Source organism: Theropithecus gelada, chromosome 7b, assembly GCF_003255815.1.
Source record: "Theropithecus gelada isolate Dixy chromosome 7b, Tgel_1.0, whole genome shotgun sequence".
Taxonomy (NCBI): Eukaryota; Metazoa; Chordata; class Mammalia; order Primates; family Cercopithecidae; genus Theropithecus; species Theropithecus gelada.
Window position 1 is genome coordinate 103,728,113 of NC_037675.1, and position 20,697 is coordinate 103,748,809.

At 51.4% G+C, this 20,697-nt stretch overlaps 1 protein-coding gene across 27 annotated transcripts in view; it reads left to right on the forward strand.

The window, feature by feature from the left end:
- WDR20 (WD repeat domain 20) overlaps window positions 1–15,719 on the forward strand; it is an 89,514-nt gene extending 73,795 nt beyond the window's left edge. For 9 of the 27 annotated variants that reach the window (XM_025390953.1, XM_025390941.1, XM_025390943.1 and 6 more), the window contains 2 exons: window positions 208–1,467; window positions 14,898–15,719. In XM_025390953.1, coding sequence (XP_025246738.1) covers window positions 295–1,467; window positions 14,898–14,951 — 1,227 coding nt within the window. In that variant the 5' untranslated portion in view covers window positions 208–294 and the 3' untranslated portion in view covers window positions 14,952–15,719. Of the gene's footprint in view, window positions 1–207; window positions 2,133–4,114; window positions 4,178–13,629; window positions 13,756–14,897 lie in introns of those variants that run through there. The other 18 variants (XM_025390955.1, XM_025390957.1, XM_025390947.1 and 15 more) reach the window with 10 other exon arrangements.
- The last annotated feature ends 4,978 nt before the right edge of the window (window positions 15,720–20,697 follow it).

Below are 20,697 nucleotides of genomic sequence, written 5' to 3' on the forward strand. Positions count from 1 at the left end.
AGCCTCACGCCGGTTTTAGAAAGTAATTCTAAATTACTCCAAAAAGGCCAGAATGCTCCTTGCTGGCTTGGCTGACCGCAGGATAAAATGTGGAGGGCCTGGATGGACTTGCCCCTTCCTACCGGGAAGCACACAAGTTTTCTTGCTGGAAAAGTAGACCTTTGAGACTTCTCCGTTGTGCTAACTTATTCTCCTTTGTCTTCACAGAGACTAATAGACAAGTCACGAGTTACCTGTGTCAAATGGGTTCCTGGTTCGGAAAGCCTTTTCCTAGTAGCCCACTCGAGTGGGAACATGTACTTATATAATGTGGAGCACACTTGTGGCACCACAGCCCCCCACTACCAGCTTCTGAAGCAGGGAGAGAGCTTTGCCGTGCACACTTGCAAGAGCAAATCCACGAGGAACCCTCTCCTTAAGTGGACGGTGGGCGAGGGGGCCCTCAACGAGTTTGCTTTCTCCCCAGATGGCAAGTTCTTAGCGTGCGTGAGCCAGGATGGGTTTCTGCGGGTGTTCAACTTTGACTCAGTGGAGCTGCACGGTACGATGAAAAGCTACTTTGGGGGCTTGCTGTGTGTGTGCTGGAGCCCGGATGGCAAGTACATCGTGACAGGTGGCGAGGACGACTTGGTGACAGTCTGGTCCTTTGTAGACTGCCGAGTAATAGCCAGAGGCCACGGGCACAAGTCCTGGGTCAGTGTCGTAGCATTTGACCCTTATACCACTAGTGTAGAAGAAGGTGACCCTATGGAGTTTAGTGGCAGTGACGAGGACTTCCAAGACCTTCTTCATTTTGGCAGAGATCGAGCAAATAGTACACAGTCCCGGCTCTCCAAACGGAACTCTACAGACAGCCGCCCCGTAAGTGTCACGTATCGGTTTGGTTCCGTGGGCCAGGACACACAGCTCTGTTTATGGGACCTTACAGAAGATATCCTTTTCCCTCACCAACCCCTCTCAAGAGCAAGGACACACACAAATGTCATGAATGCCACGAGTCCTCCTGCTGGAAGCAATGGGAACAGTGTTACAACGCCCGGGAACTCTGTGCCACCCCCTCTGCCACGGTCCAACAGCCTTCCACATTCAGCAGTCTCAAATGCTGGCAGCAAAAGCAGTGTCATGGACGGGGCCATTGCTTCTGGGGTCAGCAAATTTGCAACACTTTCACTACATGACCGGAAGGAGAGGCACCACGAGAAAGATCACAAGCGAAATCATAGCATGGGACACATTTCTAGCAAGAGCAGTGACAAACTGAATCTAGTTACCAAAACCAAAACGGACCCTGCTAAAACTTTGGGAACGCCCCTGTGTCCTCGAATGGAAGACGTTCCCTTGTTAGAGCCGCTGATATGTAAAAAGATAGCACATGAAAGACTGACTGTACTAATATTTCTTGAAGACTGTATAGTCACTGCTTGTCAGGAGGGATTTATTTGCACATGGGGAAGGCCTGGTAAAGTGGTAAGTTTTAATCCTTAATGCTGCACCAGATCTAGAACTTGAATAGGTAGTGACTTTTTTTTTTTCCCGTGGGAGGGGTGGGGTGTACAATGAATGTGAATGACACTTCTTATTCTTAATGTAAATCTAAATGCATCAGAGCCATAATTTTGGATACTGCATGCCATGTAATTCTGAATCATTTGATAATTTACCTTAGAGCATTTAAAAAAATATAATCAAACTAATTGCCAGCCAAGTCAGTCATCCTCCTGGGAGTATATAGAGTCCCAAGGTTAGCGCTCCTGTATTAGACTATTTCAATTTTAGGAAAATCATGACCGTGTGGGGAAACAATGACTTTAAAATGCTGAAATTAAAATTTATGCTTTAACTGGAATATTTTTGCTTAACTACTCAATTAGAATATTGTACACCTGATCAGTGTGTGTTCAGCACAGATGGCCATGAATTGTCATTTATAGTCCAATTTTTTATCTTAATCATAAAATGTTTAGGAATCTATGAAATTTAACTTTAGGAACAAAAAGTTTCGCAGGGTTGATTGATATTATTTTTACATTGTTCTGGCAATCCACAGAAAGAGAAGAGCCTTAATTTTTAAAACCCATTTTAGTCATTTTATGACAATTAAAGTTGTTTAATAAACATCTTTTTTCAAAGAAGCAGTTTGTAGCACTTTGATTGAGATTCTGTGCATAAAATACCCACCTCACTCAGAGCCCGGACAGTTCGTAGGAGCTGCGGGCCGAGGACGCCAACAGCATTGCAGAAGTGCCTCTTGCCGCATAAGCGAAGACCTTTTATGTCAGACGCACTTTGCTTGTGTGTTTTCCCAACAAGGGAAAAGGAGTTTTTTGGTTTTTTGCTGGGGGGAGGTGCGGTGGGGGAGGGGGATTGGGTCAGAAAGGCACGTGACTCCTCCGCTCTGTGAGACCCCCCAGGGCTTCCGACTTCTCCCTTACGTGGGCCTTGTTTGGACTTAGCACCCCCCAGAGGAAGCACAAGTGCAGCTTTCCCCTTTCCTTGTTCTTGGACGGCAGCTGTGGCTCCGGGATGACTCTTGGGTGCCGACGCTGGCCATGTGCTTAGGCTTCGTCCTCAGTGGCTCCCACCCCGGCGCCGCAGCCCAAGGCCTGGTGGCCTGTGGCTTCCTCGGCAGTGGGAGGCTCTGCTGCTCCCCTGGAGGCCGCAGTCTCACCCTCACTCCCTGCTGCTGCACAGGGAGCTGCTTTTCCAATTCCAGTTTTCACAGTGGGTGAGATGGCCCCTTGAACTCTAGGTTCCATGTCAAGATGGTGGTTATCTTCCTTGTTAACTCATTTTGTACACTGAGGTTTTTCCGGTGTGCACACCTTTGTAATGAAATCTAGAGAGAACGATCACTTACACCGGTTTGCCTGGTGAATGTGGCTCCGCAAAGCGAAGACCTGGTGGCTTTTCTTTCTCTGCAGTGTAAAGACCCTGGTAGCTGCAGCAGCCGCTCCCTGTGCTCTTAACGCAGCCCTCCCAGGAAAGCCGGCCCAGGTCCCCAGGCCTGCTTCCCATCAGCAAACATGTCACGGTGGAGCCACCCACCCTGTGCCCATCGTGGGCCTTAACGCAGTGGTTTCTCTTCAGTGTGATGGCACGGCAGCATGCTGCCACCTGGGAACCACAGCAGCCTTCAGGTGCATCTTGCCTGTCTGTGCCTTTCACATCCCTGAGCACTACTTCTAGGAACGTTCGCATCCTCTTTACCTGTGGAATACAGGCCTTTGTTCCTAAAGGTGAACTGATCTAAGGTAGCCATGACAGCCATCCTTGTGGACAGCTTCCGCTTTGGAGGCCAAATTGGGTCATGTGGAGAGATTAGTAATGAACCCTCCATGTGCAATTTTATGCACCTACATAGTTGTAAACATTCAGTTTCAAATGCTTCTGAGGCATTGAGTATGCAGTTTCAAAATTCAGGACGTAGTATTTGGCCTAAATAGAGAGGGGCTGATCCCAGGTAAGTAGCATTTGTGGTGACATTATGGCGACCTTGCGGTTCTGAAGGTGTGTCCCACGGACAGGGAAGCCGTGGGGGTGTGGCCCGAGTAACCAGCGTGACCGACTGGGTACTCTCTGATTTCTCCCCGCTCTCTGTCATTCTCAGTCGCAGTGGCTGGGATGAAAGAGGGATTACAGGGGTACACTGACTGACAGGTGACTTAGGAGTCATTTGCTGATAGGAACCAGGGGTGGGAGAGGCAAGAGGACGAGGTTGTGTTTCCTTTGAGAACAGCTCTGAAGGGTGCTATGTAGTATGGAGGCCTGTGTGTGTCTTCCCCTCCCACCTCCGGGTTTAAACACTGTGATATTGTCAGTTTGGGATTGGGGGCTTGATCACAATCTTTTTCTTCCAGTTTTTGCCAAGGAGTGTACTGTCCTTAATGTCTGTCTGGTACCTTGTCTGGGGCCCCTTTATTGTGTCTCCGTGCCCTCCCCAAGGCCCCTCTTGCTGGGTTCAGAGCCCAGTGGAGAGCACTGTGCCAGCTTAGGGAGGGGCTGCCTTTGACTGCATGGCCCGACCCTGGCTCAGCCCAGGCTGGCCCAGGCCCTGCAGGGTGACACCACTCTGCGTCCACTCTGCCCCTCTGACTGCTGCCCCTTTCTTTGACAGCCGGCAGAGCACTTCTGCAGGCAGGAGGACAGGATGCAAGGTGTTCTCCAAGACCAGAACTAAAGGTGCCCGACAGCTTGAGAAGAGGGCCCTGGAGAGAGGGCGGGGAGGCGCCCTCCCCCTCGGCTGTGCTGCTGAGTAATGGCTCCCGCAGACCTGGGGAGGGCCGGGGAGGGGTGGGCAGCGGTGGTTCCTGATACCAGGTGTGGAAGGTACAACGCGTGCTGCTAACCCTAAGAGAAATTTGGGGAAAATATTTGTATTTTTCTCACCAAACTTTGAGCTTCCTCATTGAAAATTTTCAGTTTTTCAGCCTAAACATTATTATGAGCAAGAATATCTTTTCTAACCTAATCTCTGGAATAAAACACAGCATTTGGCAAGAAGAGGCTGTTAACTACTCAGTCGGCATCACTGTTCCAGCGTGTACCAAGCCACAGAGATGAAAAGCTCAGATGAAAGTCAGGTGCATGCTGCGTGGCCGGAGAATCCCGCTCCCACCCGGCACGGGGGTGAGCTGGGCCCTGGGCGGTGTCAGACGCCTTCTGAAGGTGTCAGGCCAGGGCCAGGGGAGCCTCTACTTACCCTACTTGGGTTGGCCTTTTTCACCGGAATTCAAGAAGCCAGGTTTGTGCCGTGACTGTGATGGGGCAGGCTTCCAGACACCACCGGCAGCCCTGGAGCCTTTCTCTGAGGCGTTTTTCTTCTTCAGAAGGGGAATAAAATTCCCGCAGAGGCCTGGAGAAGGGAGCCTTTGGAAAAGCTTGCCTTCTTCTAAAAGCAAATTCACGCGCGGGAGTAGACACTTGACAACCAATAACCTTGGGGTTGAAATTTGCTTAAATCATGGTAAAGGATCTCATTTCTCTTTTGTGCTGATTGAACCTTCTAGCAATTTGGAAGTGTTCTTCTGTGAACCCTTAACTGGGGACTGAGGGCAAATGCCTTAGAAATGGAGGCGTGGAGAATCAGAAAGGAGCTATCACAATGATTCTTGTCTCACAGGCATTCAGGAATTCTGAGGAAGAACTGCAGTGACAGGACGGGAGTTTTGGCTCTCCACTGGCTGACTTCACCCCCAGGGCCCAGCTGGCACGTGGCCAGGCAGCCGTTTCCCCCATTTCCTGCACGTCCTGGGGTTCATTGTCAATATTAAAGAAATTGTGAAGTATGAAGTGAGTGCTGAAGTTGCCTGAGTACAAGGTCCTCATCAGCTCTGGCCGGGGAGGGAGACATTTCCTTTCTTTGTTGAGCGAGCTCAAAGTGTGAGGAGGAGAAAGCCTAGGGGGTGCGGGCGGCTGGAGAAGGGATCCACGGAAACCCAAGCGCCACCTCATGCATGTGTGACTGCCCAAGGAAGAACTAGAAGCAGTTCACCTGTGGATTTTCTGGGGAAGGATTCATGGAACACAGCGTCTGGCGTCCAGCTCTGTGGGTGAGGGCATGGCGGGGGATCCAGCGGCCCTGCCCTGCCTCCGGCGCCGGTGGATGGGGGAGGGATTAGCCTCTGACTGTGGGGTTGCACCATGAGGGTCGGTGTGCCCTCTGCTGAGGGTTCGCTCCCTAGCAGTGAAGAATGTCCACGTGCGTGGGTAGGGGTCGGGTGACCTGGAGACGCCGCCTCCGGTCTGGTCTGGGTGACAAAGGTGAAGGTTGATAGTCTGCCGCCCTGGTGGCAACCTGCAGGGCCCCCTTGTCTGGAGCACGCCCTTCGCCACGGGCCGATTGGGACTGTCATGTGTTGCTTTAAGTTAACAAGGTGCACACCACAGTGACCCCAAGTGATGTCCCAGAGGGAGGAGACATGAGTCTGGTAGAAGTGAAGTCTGCGGCTTTATATTGAAAAGCACTCTATTCAGCTGTTACCTTTGAAACTCAGAGCCTAGTTACAAACTGTAAGAACGTGCCCTCCAGAAGGGGGAAACTGTCTCTCTGATGTTGATTTTTTTAATTAATTTCTGCATCTGTTACCCGAACTTTGTGTCATAAATTACTATCCCTTCATTTGAAAGTGTAAAAGAAGAATTTCCTGCATTTTTATCATTTCTGTATACTTGAGTTTATTAAAGATTGTTATGTTAGGCGACACTGTATAAAATTGTATGGGTATTTTGAGTGAAAATCAAAAGTTAAATTCACATGTATTTCCTTTTTTATATTTTCATCTAATTTCTTGACAACTTGAATAAATTTCATAAAGAGCCTTCCTAACATGAAGTATTGGTAAATTAAATTCTTAACTGTTGCAATAATTAATGAAGCTTTAATATCAGTATTGTTATTTTATAATTTTAAGGAAATCATGTTTCTGTTTCACGGCTTTGTTTTTTAGCTGTTCCCTTGTCACTGTCACAGCTAATGAGACGTAACTACATTTCCTACATACTTGATATTCTGAAGTACTGTGGGACTGTCCTCTGTATACTGACATTAAATAAACGTGTGTGAGTGAACTGTAAATGTAGATAATTTTCAGTAGTCATTTTCACATCTAAGCTTTAAAAATCCCAGTGAACCAAAACAAGAAAAGTTTTTAAATGTTGTAAAATTAAGGGCCTTGTTAATGTTTATAGAACAGCCAGGCCGGGCGCGGTGGCTCACGCCTGTAATCCCAGCACTTTGGGAGGCCGAGGCGGGCGGATCACGAGGTCAGGAGATCGAGACCATCCTGGCTAACACGGTGAAACCCCGTCTCTACTAAAAATGCAAAAAATTAGCCGGGCGAGGCGGCGGGCGCCTGTAGTCCCAGCTACTCGGGAGGCTGAGGCAGGAGAATGGCGTGAACCCGGGAGGCGGAGCTTGCAGTGAGCGGAGATCGTGCCACTGCACTCCAGCCTGGGCGACTAAGCGAGACTCTGTCTCAAAAAAAAAAAAAAAAGAACAGCCAGCCACCGGAATTGCTCCCTCTGACTTAAGCTGACTGTGTTTCTCATAGTTGGCAGCATACTTGATGAAATGTTCTGCGTCCCAGATCCCGTTTTATGTGGTCCTCCTCTATGCCAACTCCAGTCTGGGAGAAGGACTGTCGATTGGCGTTTCGGCTGAGCTGTGTAGAGGCTTCTGTTTAGTGAGAATGCTGACATTCTCAAGTCTTCCTGGGCCACGAGCTGGCTTTGGTTACATGGACTCACTATCCCGGATGCTGGACATCCGACCTTCTGTCCAGCCACCCGGCCGGCAGCTGGGAGAGTGGAGAAGGTAGTGGCTGGTAAGCTGCTTTTTTAAAATTTTGCTGTAAGTTCTGGGGTACATGTGCTGACCGTGCAGGTTTGCTACATAGGTATACATGTGCCATGGTGGTTTGCTGCACCCATCAACCTGTCATCTAGGTTTTAAGGCCCGCGTGCATGGGGTATTTGTCCTAATGCTCTCCCTCCCCTCGCCCCAGGTAGGCTGCTTTCTGTAGGAGCTCTTTACCTGGCTAGAAGGTCAGTGTTTTCCTCCTCCTCACCTTGAATAGTGTTTGCTTAGGGCTTTGTGCTGGCGTGAGGTTGGCCTGCTGTGGACACCAGGCCCATGGTCGGTGCAGTTAGCTTCCTACACAGGGCAGTGGGGGACGTTCCATTTGGGATGAGAAGAACTCATGATTTACATTGTCTTACTATGAAATACTGTCCTTCACTCTTGACAGACGATGTGGCTGATCTGAGCTGCGCCCTGGCACCCGCAGGCCTAGCCCCCCTGCCTGAGCTGTGACAAGTGAGGGCGAGCTGGCCTGAGACACAACCCTTCACTAGGCCCTTATGCTCCCATTTAATTGTCACTTCCCTGCTGTGTCATGAGACATCCAGGTCCCGCTCAGCTGCCTCTCCATGTTGGCAGCCGGCTGAGTCCTGTGCTCTGCCTCTAGCACGTTCATCGGGCGGGAACTCCCAGAAGCTTCCTATGGTGCTGTCTCTGGAGTGCTGGCTCGGCAGAGCCTCCAGTGCTGAACTGTCTGCACTTTTTGTCTTGAGTCTGGGCTGCCAAAGCAGAGGCAACATTCAGACCTACAGCTCTGAAAAGCGGCCTCCTGGGGCCTGCTGCCTGCCGCCCGCCGCCCGCCGCCCGCCGCAAGAGGGCTCCAGGGCCCTGTTCTCAGCACTGAACAGGGTGTTTTCGTTGGTGTTTTTTGAGACAGGGTCTCACTCTGTTGCCGAGGCTGGAGTGCGGTAGCATGAACATGGCTCACTGAAGCCTTGACCTCCTGGGCTCAGTGATCCTCCCATCTCAGCCTCTTGAGTAACTGGGACCATAAGCACACACCACTAAACGCAGCTAATTTTTGTATTTTTATTTCCGTAGATGTAGGGTCTTGCCATGTTGCCCCGGCTAGCACCGAGTAGATTTTAAACCCTAAAGACTATTAAGTTGACAGCAAGTTTTTTTTTTTTTTAAGAAAACCATGACATTTTGGTCTTTTAAAAATAACTAGTTTGTACCTTCAAAAAAATAAAAATAGCCAGTTCTCAACTGGGTGGGATGGCTCACACCTGTAATCCCAGCACTTTGGGAGGCCGAGGCGGGTGGATCACCTGAGCCCAGGAGTTTGAGACCAGCCCAGCCATCATGGCAAAACCCCGTCTGTACTAAAAATACAAAAATTAGCGGGGCCTGGTGGCGTGCGCCTGTAGTCCCAGCTACTTGGGAGGCTGAGGCACCATGAGAATCACTTGAACCCAGGAGGTAGAGCTTGCAGTGAGTTGAGATGGCGCCACTGCACTCCAGCCTGGGCAGCAGAGCAAGACTCTGTCTTAAAGAAAAAATAGCCATTTCTCCATGTGTGGCTGCTTGTCAGAATTAATGGATTCTGAGCTCAGGGGTCTCTGGAGATGAACAGACCACCTATGAGGCTCTCAGCTCCCCACCACCCCCTTCCAGGGTCAGTGGCCTCCAAAACCAGCCTCCCCTTTTAGGTGGGGGGCAGCATGAGCAAAATCCTCCTTGAAGTTACTCAAGCTAGAAAGGCTTTAGGGAGACTAAGTGGGGTCCCTTTTTCCTGCCCCGCACAGCAGAGAGGATTGCAGGGCCAAGTGGGTCCCAGGAGCAGGAGGGCCTCCAGTGACAGCCCGGGCCTGTGCTGGTCTCCATCAGTGAACGGGATCACGATGAAGTCCTCCTGACTTGCACACATTCTCTCTGATGCTTTTCTTCCACCTTCAGATCACAGCGGAGCCCTTAAATGGTTGTGCCCTTCATTTGCGTGGTCTTTCCCCAGATGTCTGAAGAGCACAATCCTTTTCTCTGGGCGGCTTTTCTCATTAGAGGCCAGGTTGAGTGGCATCTGGGGGAAGTGTGGCCCCTTACTGTGACCTGTCAGTGGACAGGTTAAAGCTGGCAGAGGTACATGGTCCACTGCCCAGCTACAACTGAGGTCCCAGGCCAGACTGCGCGGCAAGTCTGGGGCAGAGATGGGTCCCGGCATCCCTGGGCTGTGCCAAGGGTCCCCGGCTCTGTGGCTCATGTGCCACTTGTGTGATCTAAAGACTGGCTTCGCACGCCCTGAATAAACCATGGCTGCTTTCTCCAGGTTTGCTTTGGTTCCTTTCTGTCGTGCTCTGTGTAATGAGAATGGTGGGAGTCTTGCAGGTGAGCAGTTAAGGAGTGTGTTCCGAGCTGGAAGTCCTAGTTCTGAGAGCAGGCTAGCCTGGTCCTAGTTCTCATCATTCCTGCACCGTCTCTAAAAAGGTATTGCTTTGCAAATAACATTTAACTCATGTTCTCCCCAGGAGCACCTGCCACAGAGGCCAGCATTGGAGCCTCAGGGGCTACGTGCAGGGCCAAGGCTGGCCTTCTCCCTCTGGGAGACGCCAGTGGAGGTGACCTCCACAGCACCCCGGCCAGCTGGCACCAAGCTCCCAGATGTTGTGGCTGTGTAGAAGCAGATTCTGTCTTGTGGCACTTTGTCCACAATCTCAGGAGAGAAGTGCTAGTCTGCCTGCCTGCCTGCAATAAAACGGGTCCCAGGGCCTGTCTGCGTGTCACTTTTGTTTGGGTTGGAAAGGGTGACCTTGGGAGTTGAATGACCAGAGAGGGTTTTGAACAGTCCCGGGTGGATGAGGGATGAGCTGACGCCCAGCCCACACACTCATCCACATCCCACATTTGTCTCCTTGAGGTTCTGTCTTCTCTGACATTCACAGGCCTGGGGTCGTGGGCGTTGGAAGGGGAAGCTCTCCCAGAGCCCAGAGCCAGGAGACTGTCCTGGGCCTGACAGAGCTTCAGGACATGTCCTTTCTCTGATGTGGCCTGTGGCCCTCACAGTCCTGTCTTGCTGTCAGAATCTGCAGTCTGAGCAGCACCTGCAGGGGCAGGAACGTGGCCCTGCTGCTTTATTGTAAATTGTTTTGAACCAAAATATTTTTCCTATATATTCTGGTGCGACAAGGCATAATTCTCTTAACTTCGTATTATAAATTAGAATCAAACCCAAACCAAGAGCTGGAGTATTTTCTATCACTTAATTTTGAACTGAAATCTCTACAGGAATGAAACAGTGACTCTGTGGAGAGCCGAGCAGCTGACTAAGTATTAGAGCCAAGGCTTGCCCCGTTCCTCTCACAGCGTGGGGGCTGATGGGACGCCGTGCAGATTCTCCCTGGGGAACTCCTTTGCCTGATGGCAACTGGTAAAGCCTGGAGCTGCCAGCTGTCCTGCTTCCAGTGCACAGACCGACCAGCGGCTCCTGCACGCTGCTGAGGACAGGTGAAGTGTGGGTGGGCTCCCCTTGCCAGGTTCTCCATTGGCCAGGCCGGGCCTTGCCCCTTTTCTCCCATGAAAAGGAAGCAGAGAAGGACAGGGTAAAACCACGCTCCCTCCCTGAGGAGCAGGCAGATTGGGGCAGCAGGGTCCCTGTCACTGGGAGTTTGACATGGATAAACATTTGGGCAGTGGATCCCCCACACTTAACACGCCTCCCACTGTGCTCTCCAGGGAAGCTGCAGCCTGGATCCTCCCACGGGGGCCTAAGTGTCTGCTGCTCGCCTTCCTCTTCTGCCACCTGATAATCTTTAGACTAAATCACAGACTGACAGAAACAAGGTGGCTTTTTTCCATTTAATTTCTTCTGAATGGCATTTCTTCCTCTGCTGCCTCCAGTGTTCACGGCAAAGCGAGTCCATCTCCAGCAAGTGATGGGTGCAAGATGACGGGTTCATTGACTCGCACAAGTCCTCACCTGCCTGCAGGGTGCCAAGGCCCCTTCTCTGCCACCCGGAGGGCTCACTGTGTCGCACCCCCTGCTTCTGGGCATGCCTGGCACTGATGCTAACCCAGGGCCGCAGCAGGCCCAGTGCACTCCAGGGCTTGTGCCTGCAGGCCCGTCTCCTGGGGCTTGCTGGGTTCACTGCTGGAGAACTGGAGGCCGGACCCACTGGGTCTTTGCTTCGCCTTCCTGTTAACTCCTCTTAGAGACCGCCGTTCTCCCCTTTGCTCTGACAGGCGGGCTCCAGGGAGTCCCTGGTCAAGCACCCTGGGGTCCTCTTGGGTTTTTCACCGGTAGCCAACCTGCTTCCCCAGTGCTCCAGCGTAGGGACCCTGAGTGTTGATCCTGGGCACATTCTCTGCATGGTGATCCATTCTAAAACAATTGTTAACCAGGGCACATTCTCTGCATGGTGATCCATTCTAAAACAATTGTTAACCAGGGCACATTCTCTGCATGGTGATCCATTCTAAAACAATTGTTAACCAGGGCACATTCTCCGCATGGCGATCCATTCTAAAACAATTGTTAACCAGGGCACATTCTCCGCATGGTGATCCATTCTAAAACAATTGTTAACCAGGGTTGACATGAAAAGGGCTAAGGCCTGCTAATGGGAACCCCCAGTTCCCTGTTATGCCAGTATGGACTACAGAAGGCGAGCGGAGGGCGGTTGATTCAAGATGTCTCTGGAAGGTGGGCCCAGTGGAGACTGGGACAGTGGAGGGCATGAGGGTGGTTCTAGTTGGCTCCCAGCTGCCACCACAGCTGGCATCAAGGCGTTAGCCAGCAGAAACTGGAGAATGAGTGTAGTGTACATTTGTTTTGTGCTAATGGGAGAATAGGAAGCTACCTGCAACCCTCAGGTTGGGTCGCTTTCTAGGGGCTCTGGCAGCCTGGTGGCGGCACCACCTCTGCATCTCAGCACCCGCCCGCCCTTGGGAGTGATGGAAAGCGGCCTCCCGCTCAGTGAGAGGACGTCTAAGGATGGGTGCTGTCCCTCATGGCCGTCACGAGCCACCTGCAGCCACTGAGTATGTAAACCGGGGCCAGTCCAACCTGAAATGTGCCGTAACGTGTCAACCACACAGCACACCTCTTAGGCTTCTTACCAAAAAAGTCATTAATAAGTTTTGTATTGCTGAATATGTTATGAAACATCCTGAGTTAAAGAAAATATTAAAATTGGCCGGGCGCGGTGGCTCACGCCTGTAATCCCAGCACTTTGGGAGGCCAAGGCAGGCGGATCACGAGGTCAGGAGATCGAGACCATCCTGGCTAACACGGTGAAACCCCGTCTCTACTAAAAATACAAAAAATTAGCCGGGCGTGGTGGCAGGCACCTGTAGTCCCAGCTACTTGGGAGGCTGAGGCAGGAGAATGGCGTAAACCCAGGAGGTGGGGCTTGCAGCGAGCCAAGATCGTGCCATTGCACTCTAGCCTGGGCGACAGAGCGAGACTCCCCCAAAAAAGAGAAAATATTAAAATTAATGTCACTTGTTTTTATTTTCATTTTTTGAGACGAGTCTTGCTCTGTGCTCCAGGCTGGAGTGCAGTGGATCGTAGCTCATTGCAACCTGCATCTCCTGGGCTCAAGCCATCTCCTGCCTCAGCCTCCTGAGTAGCTGGGATGATAGGCGTGCACCACCACACCCGGCTAATTTTTGTATTTTTAGTAGAATACAAAAATTACACCATGTTAGTAGACTACACCATTTTAGTAGAATACAAAAAATACACCATGTTAGCCAGGCTGGTCTCAAATTCCTGGGCTTAAGTGAACCCCCCACCTTAGCCTCCCACAGGGCTGGCTGTCACTTGTTTTTAAGTCGTGAAATGTGCTCCTGGGAAGCTAAACTTAACACAGGATTGGTTCACAGGACACCACCTTCCTGTGGGTAGGGCTGCCTCATACCTGGAGCAGCACTTGCCTCCACCTGGCGCTCTGTGAAAGGGGAGGGAGACTCTGTGGCTGCCAGATGAGGTGGCCCCTCTCCGTCTGTCCCCAGGCTGGATCACCACCACTTTCTCCCTTGCCAGGAGTAGATGACTTTTCTGTGGCTGGGGGGAAGGGAGGTGCCTCTTGGTTTAGGAGATTGTCACCTCCTGGACACCACATAGCTTGTGGAAAGCACTTTCTTAGGGTGCGCGCGGTGATGAAGGCAGAGCGTCCTGTGTTAAGAGGCTTCCTTCCTCCAGACTGTCCATGGCAGAAGTGCGGTCAGCCACCCGCTGCCCAGCTGACCTCCACAGCCTTGATGGGTTTGAGCCAGAAGTATGGGGCATTTGCGGGGTCCTCCACAAGTACAAACAGGGTTCTGTCCCTTTTCAGGGGTCCCAGAGGAAAAGCGCTCCTGTAGCCTCTGAGCAGGGCAGCTGCCACGTTCCGTTTGCTCCTGAGCTTGTCTAGGTGAACAGATTTCGGGTGAAGGGAAGAAACTGGATGAAATGACCAGCGGGACAGCCTGCTTCCCGGCTTCCTGCAGCAGCGTGTGGGCGAGGCTGAAGGGCAGTTTCAGATTGTCACCCTCGTGTGTCCACACAAGTCCAATGTGTGAGAAGGTAGCAATGTTTGCTTGAGTTAAAGGCTTGTCATTTGTAAACAGTACTCATCAGCCGAAGCCTTCTTCCATGACAGCTTAGGCTGAGTTGCATTCCCAGAGCTGAAAATGTGCACCTTTGGGGCTGCACTGTCGCCATCTTAATGTTCTTCTTCATAAACGAACGCCATGCCTTGATGTAATTTAACTGATGCCCAATAGTAAATGCAAAGAAATGGAAGTACTCTTTGTTGTGTGGGAAGTTAAACCCTCTTAGGTTTACCTAAGCTCACGCCTGTCTTGCTAAATCTGGGTGAGATACCCCCTCCCCAGTGAGCCTCTCAGCAGGAGTTGCCCTGAAGAGCCAGAAGCACCCCCCCATTCTTCCAGCTGGCCCTGGTGGATTGGCCCCCACATCCGTTCTCCACACCCAGCCGCAGCCTCACGGCAAGACTCCTTTGTTCTGGGGCTCCCCCCACCTCAGCCTGGGCCCTCCTGTCTCTACCTGTGGGGCCTACACATGTGGACAGCTGCAGCCAGAGGGTGCCATGGTCGCACCACCCAACAAAGCAAGAACCCCCCCCAGCAGAGAATGCCCTTTCAAAGGTGTCCCTGAACTCTATCCTTGAAGGCAACCCCTGGCTCCAAGGGACTGGGTGTGCGGTCCAGAACTGTGGGGCCCTGGGCTCAACCCTGGCTGAAGGCGCTGAACACCTCCCACGAGGCACCTGTACCTTTGGGTCAGTGAAACTCCGAAGAACCTGTCCTCAGGTGCCGAGAAACCACTGTCTCCCCCAGGGGCAAGGCCAGCCCTGCCTGCCCTTCTCTTGGACAGTGTTGAGACCACAATATTGCACCCAGCAGGGTTCCAATTCTCTAGGAATTGAACGCAGTGATATGGATAGGAATTAAATAGATGAAGTGGAGGGTTTGCTCCCACACTGGCTTCCACACCAACAGCACCAGTTTTGACCACATGGAGCTGCTGGCAGAGGGCAAGCATGGTGGCTGTCGCCCGTCCGGTGTTTTGCTGGATTAATGTAGACTGCTTTGTTTGCAGGGCTCATTGTCATCCCCAAGCCAGGCCAGTTCTCCAGGTGGAACTGTAGTGTAGCGACCCCACTGCTGCGCGCACAGCCTCCCGGGACTTGGACTTGAGGGAGTGACGAGGAGGAGCCCCAGCTGCGCCTGAGCCGTGCCAGCCGGCAGACCTCAGGCCGTGGACGTCGACGAGGGCCGTGTGGACAGCGACCGGCTCACTCTGCAGCATCGTGCTCCCACTGCTCACCCAAAGAAATTGTTTCCATTTTAAATCGGTCTTTTGGGGCTGCAGTAAAAAATAAGAAATAGAGTTTTCTTACTTTTTACTCTAAAATTCAATGTAATTAAAATCTCACATATATAATATATACATATATACATAGTGTAAAATAGAATGTTTCTTGGACAAGAAATCCCCTGAAATTCAACTGTTATAAATAGTGCTTTCCTGTTTTTGCACTGATTTTTCTATACCTTAGGTGGTCAGAAGACAACCTTGAATGCACTCATACAGAAAATTGTTACTTTCTGACTTAATGTAATTCAGGAAGGCAGATGCTGCAATCACAGATCTAAAAAAATTGTTTGCACTTAAAAATAGTTGAATGCTGGTGGAGTTACTTTGCAGATGGGTACAAAGGACTCACGGCCCTCTGAGGTGCGGTGTGAAGATGTCGATGTTTAATACTGTTATTTTCCAATGCAATCAACTCTGTATTATATGTATAAATAATGTAATTCTGCAATTGGGGAAAATAGTTACTTCACTAGTAATTTTCATCATTTAAGAGTGATATTTCTAATTCACAAAAAAATTAATATTAAAACTATCTTGAATATACCGCTTGTTTATCTTCTGTTAAATTGGCTTAGTCTCTCCTGTACATTTTGGTTGAACTGGTTGGTATGGAATTGTTTTGTCTTTTTCACCCCATGTTACTAGAAGCCCCGTCAGTCACACTTGCGACGGGATGTTCAAGAACACGGCTCAGGAGGGCGTGGGCTCCGTGGCCGCCTCGCAGCCTCACCTGTCTGTGGCCACTGTGGGCAGCTGCACGGGTGCACAGGGTCTCAGGATCATGTTTCCTTACAGCTTCGAGTCCTTCTTTTGTCGTTGAAAGCCTGTGACCACACATAACAGTTTCTACAGTGAGTATGAACGTGGAACATGAACTAGCTAATCAAACTGTTTACCTGATTTTTTTTTTTTTTTCTTAAAGAGACAGAGTCTTACTGTCACCCAGGCTGGAGTGCAGTGGCGTGATCTCAACTCACTGCAAGCTCTGCCTCCCAGGTTCATGACATTCTCCTGCCTCAGCCTCCTGAGTATCTGGGACTATGGGCGCCTGCCATCATGCCCAGCTAATTTTTTGTATTTTCAGTAGAGACGGGGTTTCACCGTATTATCCAGGATAGTCTCGATCTACTGACCTCATGATCCGCCCGCCTCGGCCTCCCAAAGTGCGGGGATTACAGGTGTGAGCCACCCTGCCCGGCCTTACCTGAGATTTTTCTTACTTGGTTGAACCAGCTCATGAGCATCTATGAGCCTAGGGCATCCCACACCTGCTCAACGAGTTACTAGAATTGCAACAGAATGTGCAGCTACCAAGCAGAAGAATGTTTATTTTTTAAAAAAATCATATACAACTGGATCCTTTGAAAGCTTTATTTTTGTGAGACTTTAAACCATGAAGTGTCTGAAACCTATTTCTGTAATTGATCACATTAAACTGGGGGCATGTCTTTAATTTCGGGCTTTTGAGGGGAGGTATGCTACATTTTCACCATTTGTATGAATGCAGCCACAGAAAACTTCACATCATCTGAGCCCTCAGTTTAGTTTTCTTCAGGGGAGAGATTAGTTATGGCTTGAGTTCTCAGCCTGCCCCACTCAGAGGCCCCAGCAGGGCCTCTGGATCACGGGGCCATGAACTATGGTGTGAGTCTTCTAGAAAGAGAAATACAAGACACTAAGACTTGCTGTTCTAAATGAAAGAATCAGAATGGATAAATTAGACACATGCAGAGTGACCTCTGTATTAAAATATTAGCACATTTTAGGTACTTTGGTATTTCTGTCATCTTAAAGTACTGATTGCTAGGTGCTGTCAGTTACACAGGAAGCCAAACCCAGGAGGGTCCAAAACAGCTACAGTGAACCGCGGGTGTATTTGCAAGTCAGAAGGAACTACTTTTGAAAATAAGTCTAAAATTATTTTCTGTTTAAGACAGAATCTCACCTATCATCCAGGCTGGAATGAAGTGGTGCGATCATAGCTCATTGCAGCCCCAACTCCTGGGTTCAAGTGATCCTCCCACCTCAGCCTCCCGAGTAGCTGGGATCACGCATGTGTGCCACCACACCTGAGTAATTTTTTGGTATTTTGTAGAGATGGGGTCTCCTTATGTTGCCTAGGCTGGTCTCAAACTCCTGGGCTCAAGCGATCCTCCTGCCTCAGCCTCCCAAGATGCTAGGATTATAGGTATGAGCCACCGCACCTGGCCAAGTCTAGAATTCTTAATCTGGCAATCTTCCTGGTCATCTCCTTATTCTGTTTCCTGTTTGTGGAAAGTGGCAGGTGGAAATTTAATACCAGGACAATAATTACGTAGACTTGAGCAGTTTGGTCAGATGACCCAGCTGTGTCCAAAACTTTTGCTGGCCCCAAGATGGTATCACTCGAGATGGTTAGTCCTAGCTCTGCCTCAGCCCAGTCTGTCACCCTTCGCTGGTTCTGGAGTGCACTTTGCATTTGGCCATCACAGTACCAACGCTGTCAGATATGCCCCAGTTTACTCTAGATGCATCTGTGCCAGGAATAAATCTTTATTTTTATGGCGCTGTTCCTAAGACTGCTCTGTAGCCAAGTCGGCCAAGATGACTTCCAAACTCTAACTGCCTCGTAACTGTCCCCACCACTGTCACCATGGACTCAAGCATTCAGCAGGCCCTGGGCAGATGGCAGTGAGGCAGCATCAAGGCTGGTCATGCCCTCACTGAGACGCCCTGGAAAGACGAGCTTCCCTGGGACGATTTGGGTTTTTCTCACTTGCCTTGAACTTCCTTATACTTCTGGCGTTGAAGAATGCACGCTCCTCACGGGATTAGGCCCAGAGAAAGCCAGGAAGAGGTCGGCCATGCCAGGGGTGGGTCTAGCTGGACTCTAGCCGCCTCATGGCAGGCTGGCTGCACCGCAGGTGTGGGGGCAGCAGAGCAGGAGAGGGGAGGTCACGGTCACACTGCTGCTGCCTGTCACACGAAGGCATGCACATCTGAGTGCCAGACGGAGATGGCTGACGGAGATGGCTACTTACTGCTTCTCCCCGCAAGGCCCGCCCCACCAGTGTGGAGAGTGGCTCCCCTGTGCTTCTGCCTAGTGTCTTCTTTAAGGTCAGAAGGGTGAGGTGGGTGGACGAGGGTAGGCTCGCACAAGAAGGGCGACAGTGCAGCGGGGCAGCACGCAGGTGCTTAGCAGAGGATTGCGGGATGAACGTGTTTGAATGGGGAGGAGGATGGCTGAGGCTTCATCCTTGCTTCCGTTCTGGGTTCTGTGGGGATAATTCAAGCGCTTCAGTTGCATTGCACAGAAGAATGGAAATAATCCGGCCAGCTTTCCAGTTGGGGCGGCAGAGGCGGCAGCAGGGTGAGGTGGCCTCCTATGGGCTGAGCCAGCCTGGCCCCTCTGCCCTCAGCCCTGGCCCCCATCACAGGGCCCAGACAGACACAGGGAACCACACACAGCTAAGGCAGCCTGGGGATCCTGGCGCCTGCTGCCGAGAGCAGGCGGGTGCGAGGGCCAAGTGCAGGGCAGGAAGTCCAAGGGTGGCCGGCAGGATTTCCCTTTTCTCCAGATCTGCAGGAAATCATCACCCTCGGAATCTCCACCCTTGGACTTGGGAAGCCAATGTGGGAACCCTGCTGTGCGCCACAGACCCCCGTCACTCCTCCATGGAGGGGGCCTGTGGAGCTGGGCTCTGGTCCCCTGCTCACCTCCATCCTGGAGGCCCAGCTGCCCTGGGCCCTGGCGTGCCGGGGGCTCTACATTGCTTCAGAGCGTTTATGTCCAAGTCCAACAAAACCAGGAGGGCCTCAAGCGGCGGGCCTTGGGATGGTCCTCCTCTTGCTTTAGGGACTTTCTTGCCTTCAGAGAGCCCCCAGCCGTGCTGCCCCCACCATGAGGAGGGTGACAGAAGTCAGGGCAGTTGATGTCCGGGGCACCAGCATCTGCAGACCACACTTGCTTTCTCAAAAAGGCCTGCAGAAGAACTGTCAAGACTTTCCCTTCATATTTTTAGATGTAAAGGGAAGAACACGTTTCCCAAGTACACAAACAATCCGTTTACATGCCCGACACTGAAGCCAGGCCCGGGGACAGGGCGCGCCCCTCCTAGCCACCACTCCCCTACCCACAGGTCCCTCTCTTGTGACCTGTGCGCCCCACCCCCACCCCTACCTCCCCAGCCTTCTGTCCCCCAGCACTCCCTGCTGCTGGGCTCTGCCCATGGCCCTGGTGTCCGACTCCCCTGGGACTCCCAGGCCCTCTGTGGAGGCAGAACGGTGCCACCCCCCTGCTCAGACACCTCCCCTACAGCAAGGGCAGCCCTGAAGGCTGCACCAGGGTCTCAAATGGGTTTAAAAGGAGCCCAGGGAGAGGCCTGCTCTGAACATTATGGCAAGCCTCACTTCCGGGCTGTAATCTGCCTTTCTTCTTGGGCTCCTTTGACCCCCATGTGGCACAGACCGGGCACCTGTACCTATGGACTCGCTGCCCCACGCTCCCAGCCCTTTCCTCCTCCTCCAGCCTGCCCTCCCTCCGTATGGCCCAGAGTCCACTGTCGTGTCAGATGGCCTGGGGCTGGGGCCAGAGCCACTGGAGAGCACATGAAGGAAGGGTGTCACAGATTTGTCTCAACACAGGAACAAGGAGGCCTAAACACTAGCCCGGGAAATTTAGCTTTTTTCAAAAATATCTCATAAGTTTGGGAAGATGACAAAAAAAAGGAGGACCCAATTACTAAGTTACTTTCCAAGATAAACGAGGACTTACTAGGACTTTTCTTGTGCCCAGCAGCCCGGCCAGTGCCAGTTTCTTTGCAATGTTCCCATCCCATCCCCACGGGGAAGCAGGTTTCTTTTTCTAGGACACAAGGTACCCAACTTATTGTTGGCACTCGGCAAATAGCTCAAAGCACCCACTGGCAGGCCTGGGGCAGGGCTCCATACTCCCCAGAGACAGGTGGGCACCAGGAGCTAAAATGACAACGTGGTCACCTTGAAGCCTGTGCTCAGAAGAGACCCTGCAGGCTGGCCCTGTGCCCCGTACCACCTTGCCAGGCTGGTCACTGAGGAGCATACAGGGCTCCAAGGACATGCCTGTGTATGCTCCTTCCTGAGTGGTTCTTCAAATGAAAGTTAAGCCACACCAGGCCGGGCGCAGTGGCTCATGCCTGTAATCCCAGCACTTTGGGAGGCCGAGGCAGGAGGATCACCTGAAGTCAGGAGTTTGAGACCAGCCTGACCAACATGGAGAAACCCCATCTCTAGTAAAAATACAAAAAATCAGCCGGGCGTGGTGGCGCATGCATGTAATCCCAGCTACTCTGGAGGCTGAGGCAGGAGAATCCCTTGAACCCGGGAGGTGGAGGTTGCAGTGAGCCAAGATCGCACCACTGCACTCCAATCTGGGGAACCAGTGAAACTCCGCCTCAAAAAAAAAAAAAAAATTAAGCCACATCAAAGCCTTCCCAACAAAATCAATTCCCCTCATGTGCCCACAAAAGCTAAAATAAAGGAATGGCTGGTAAGGACACATGTT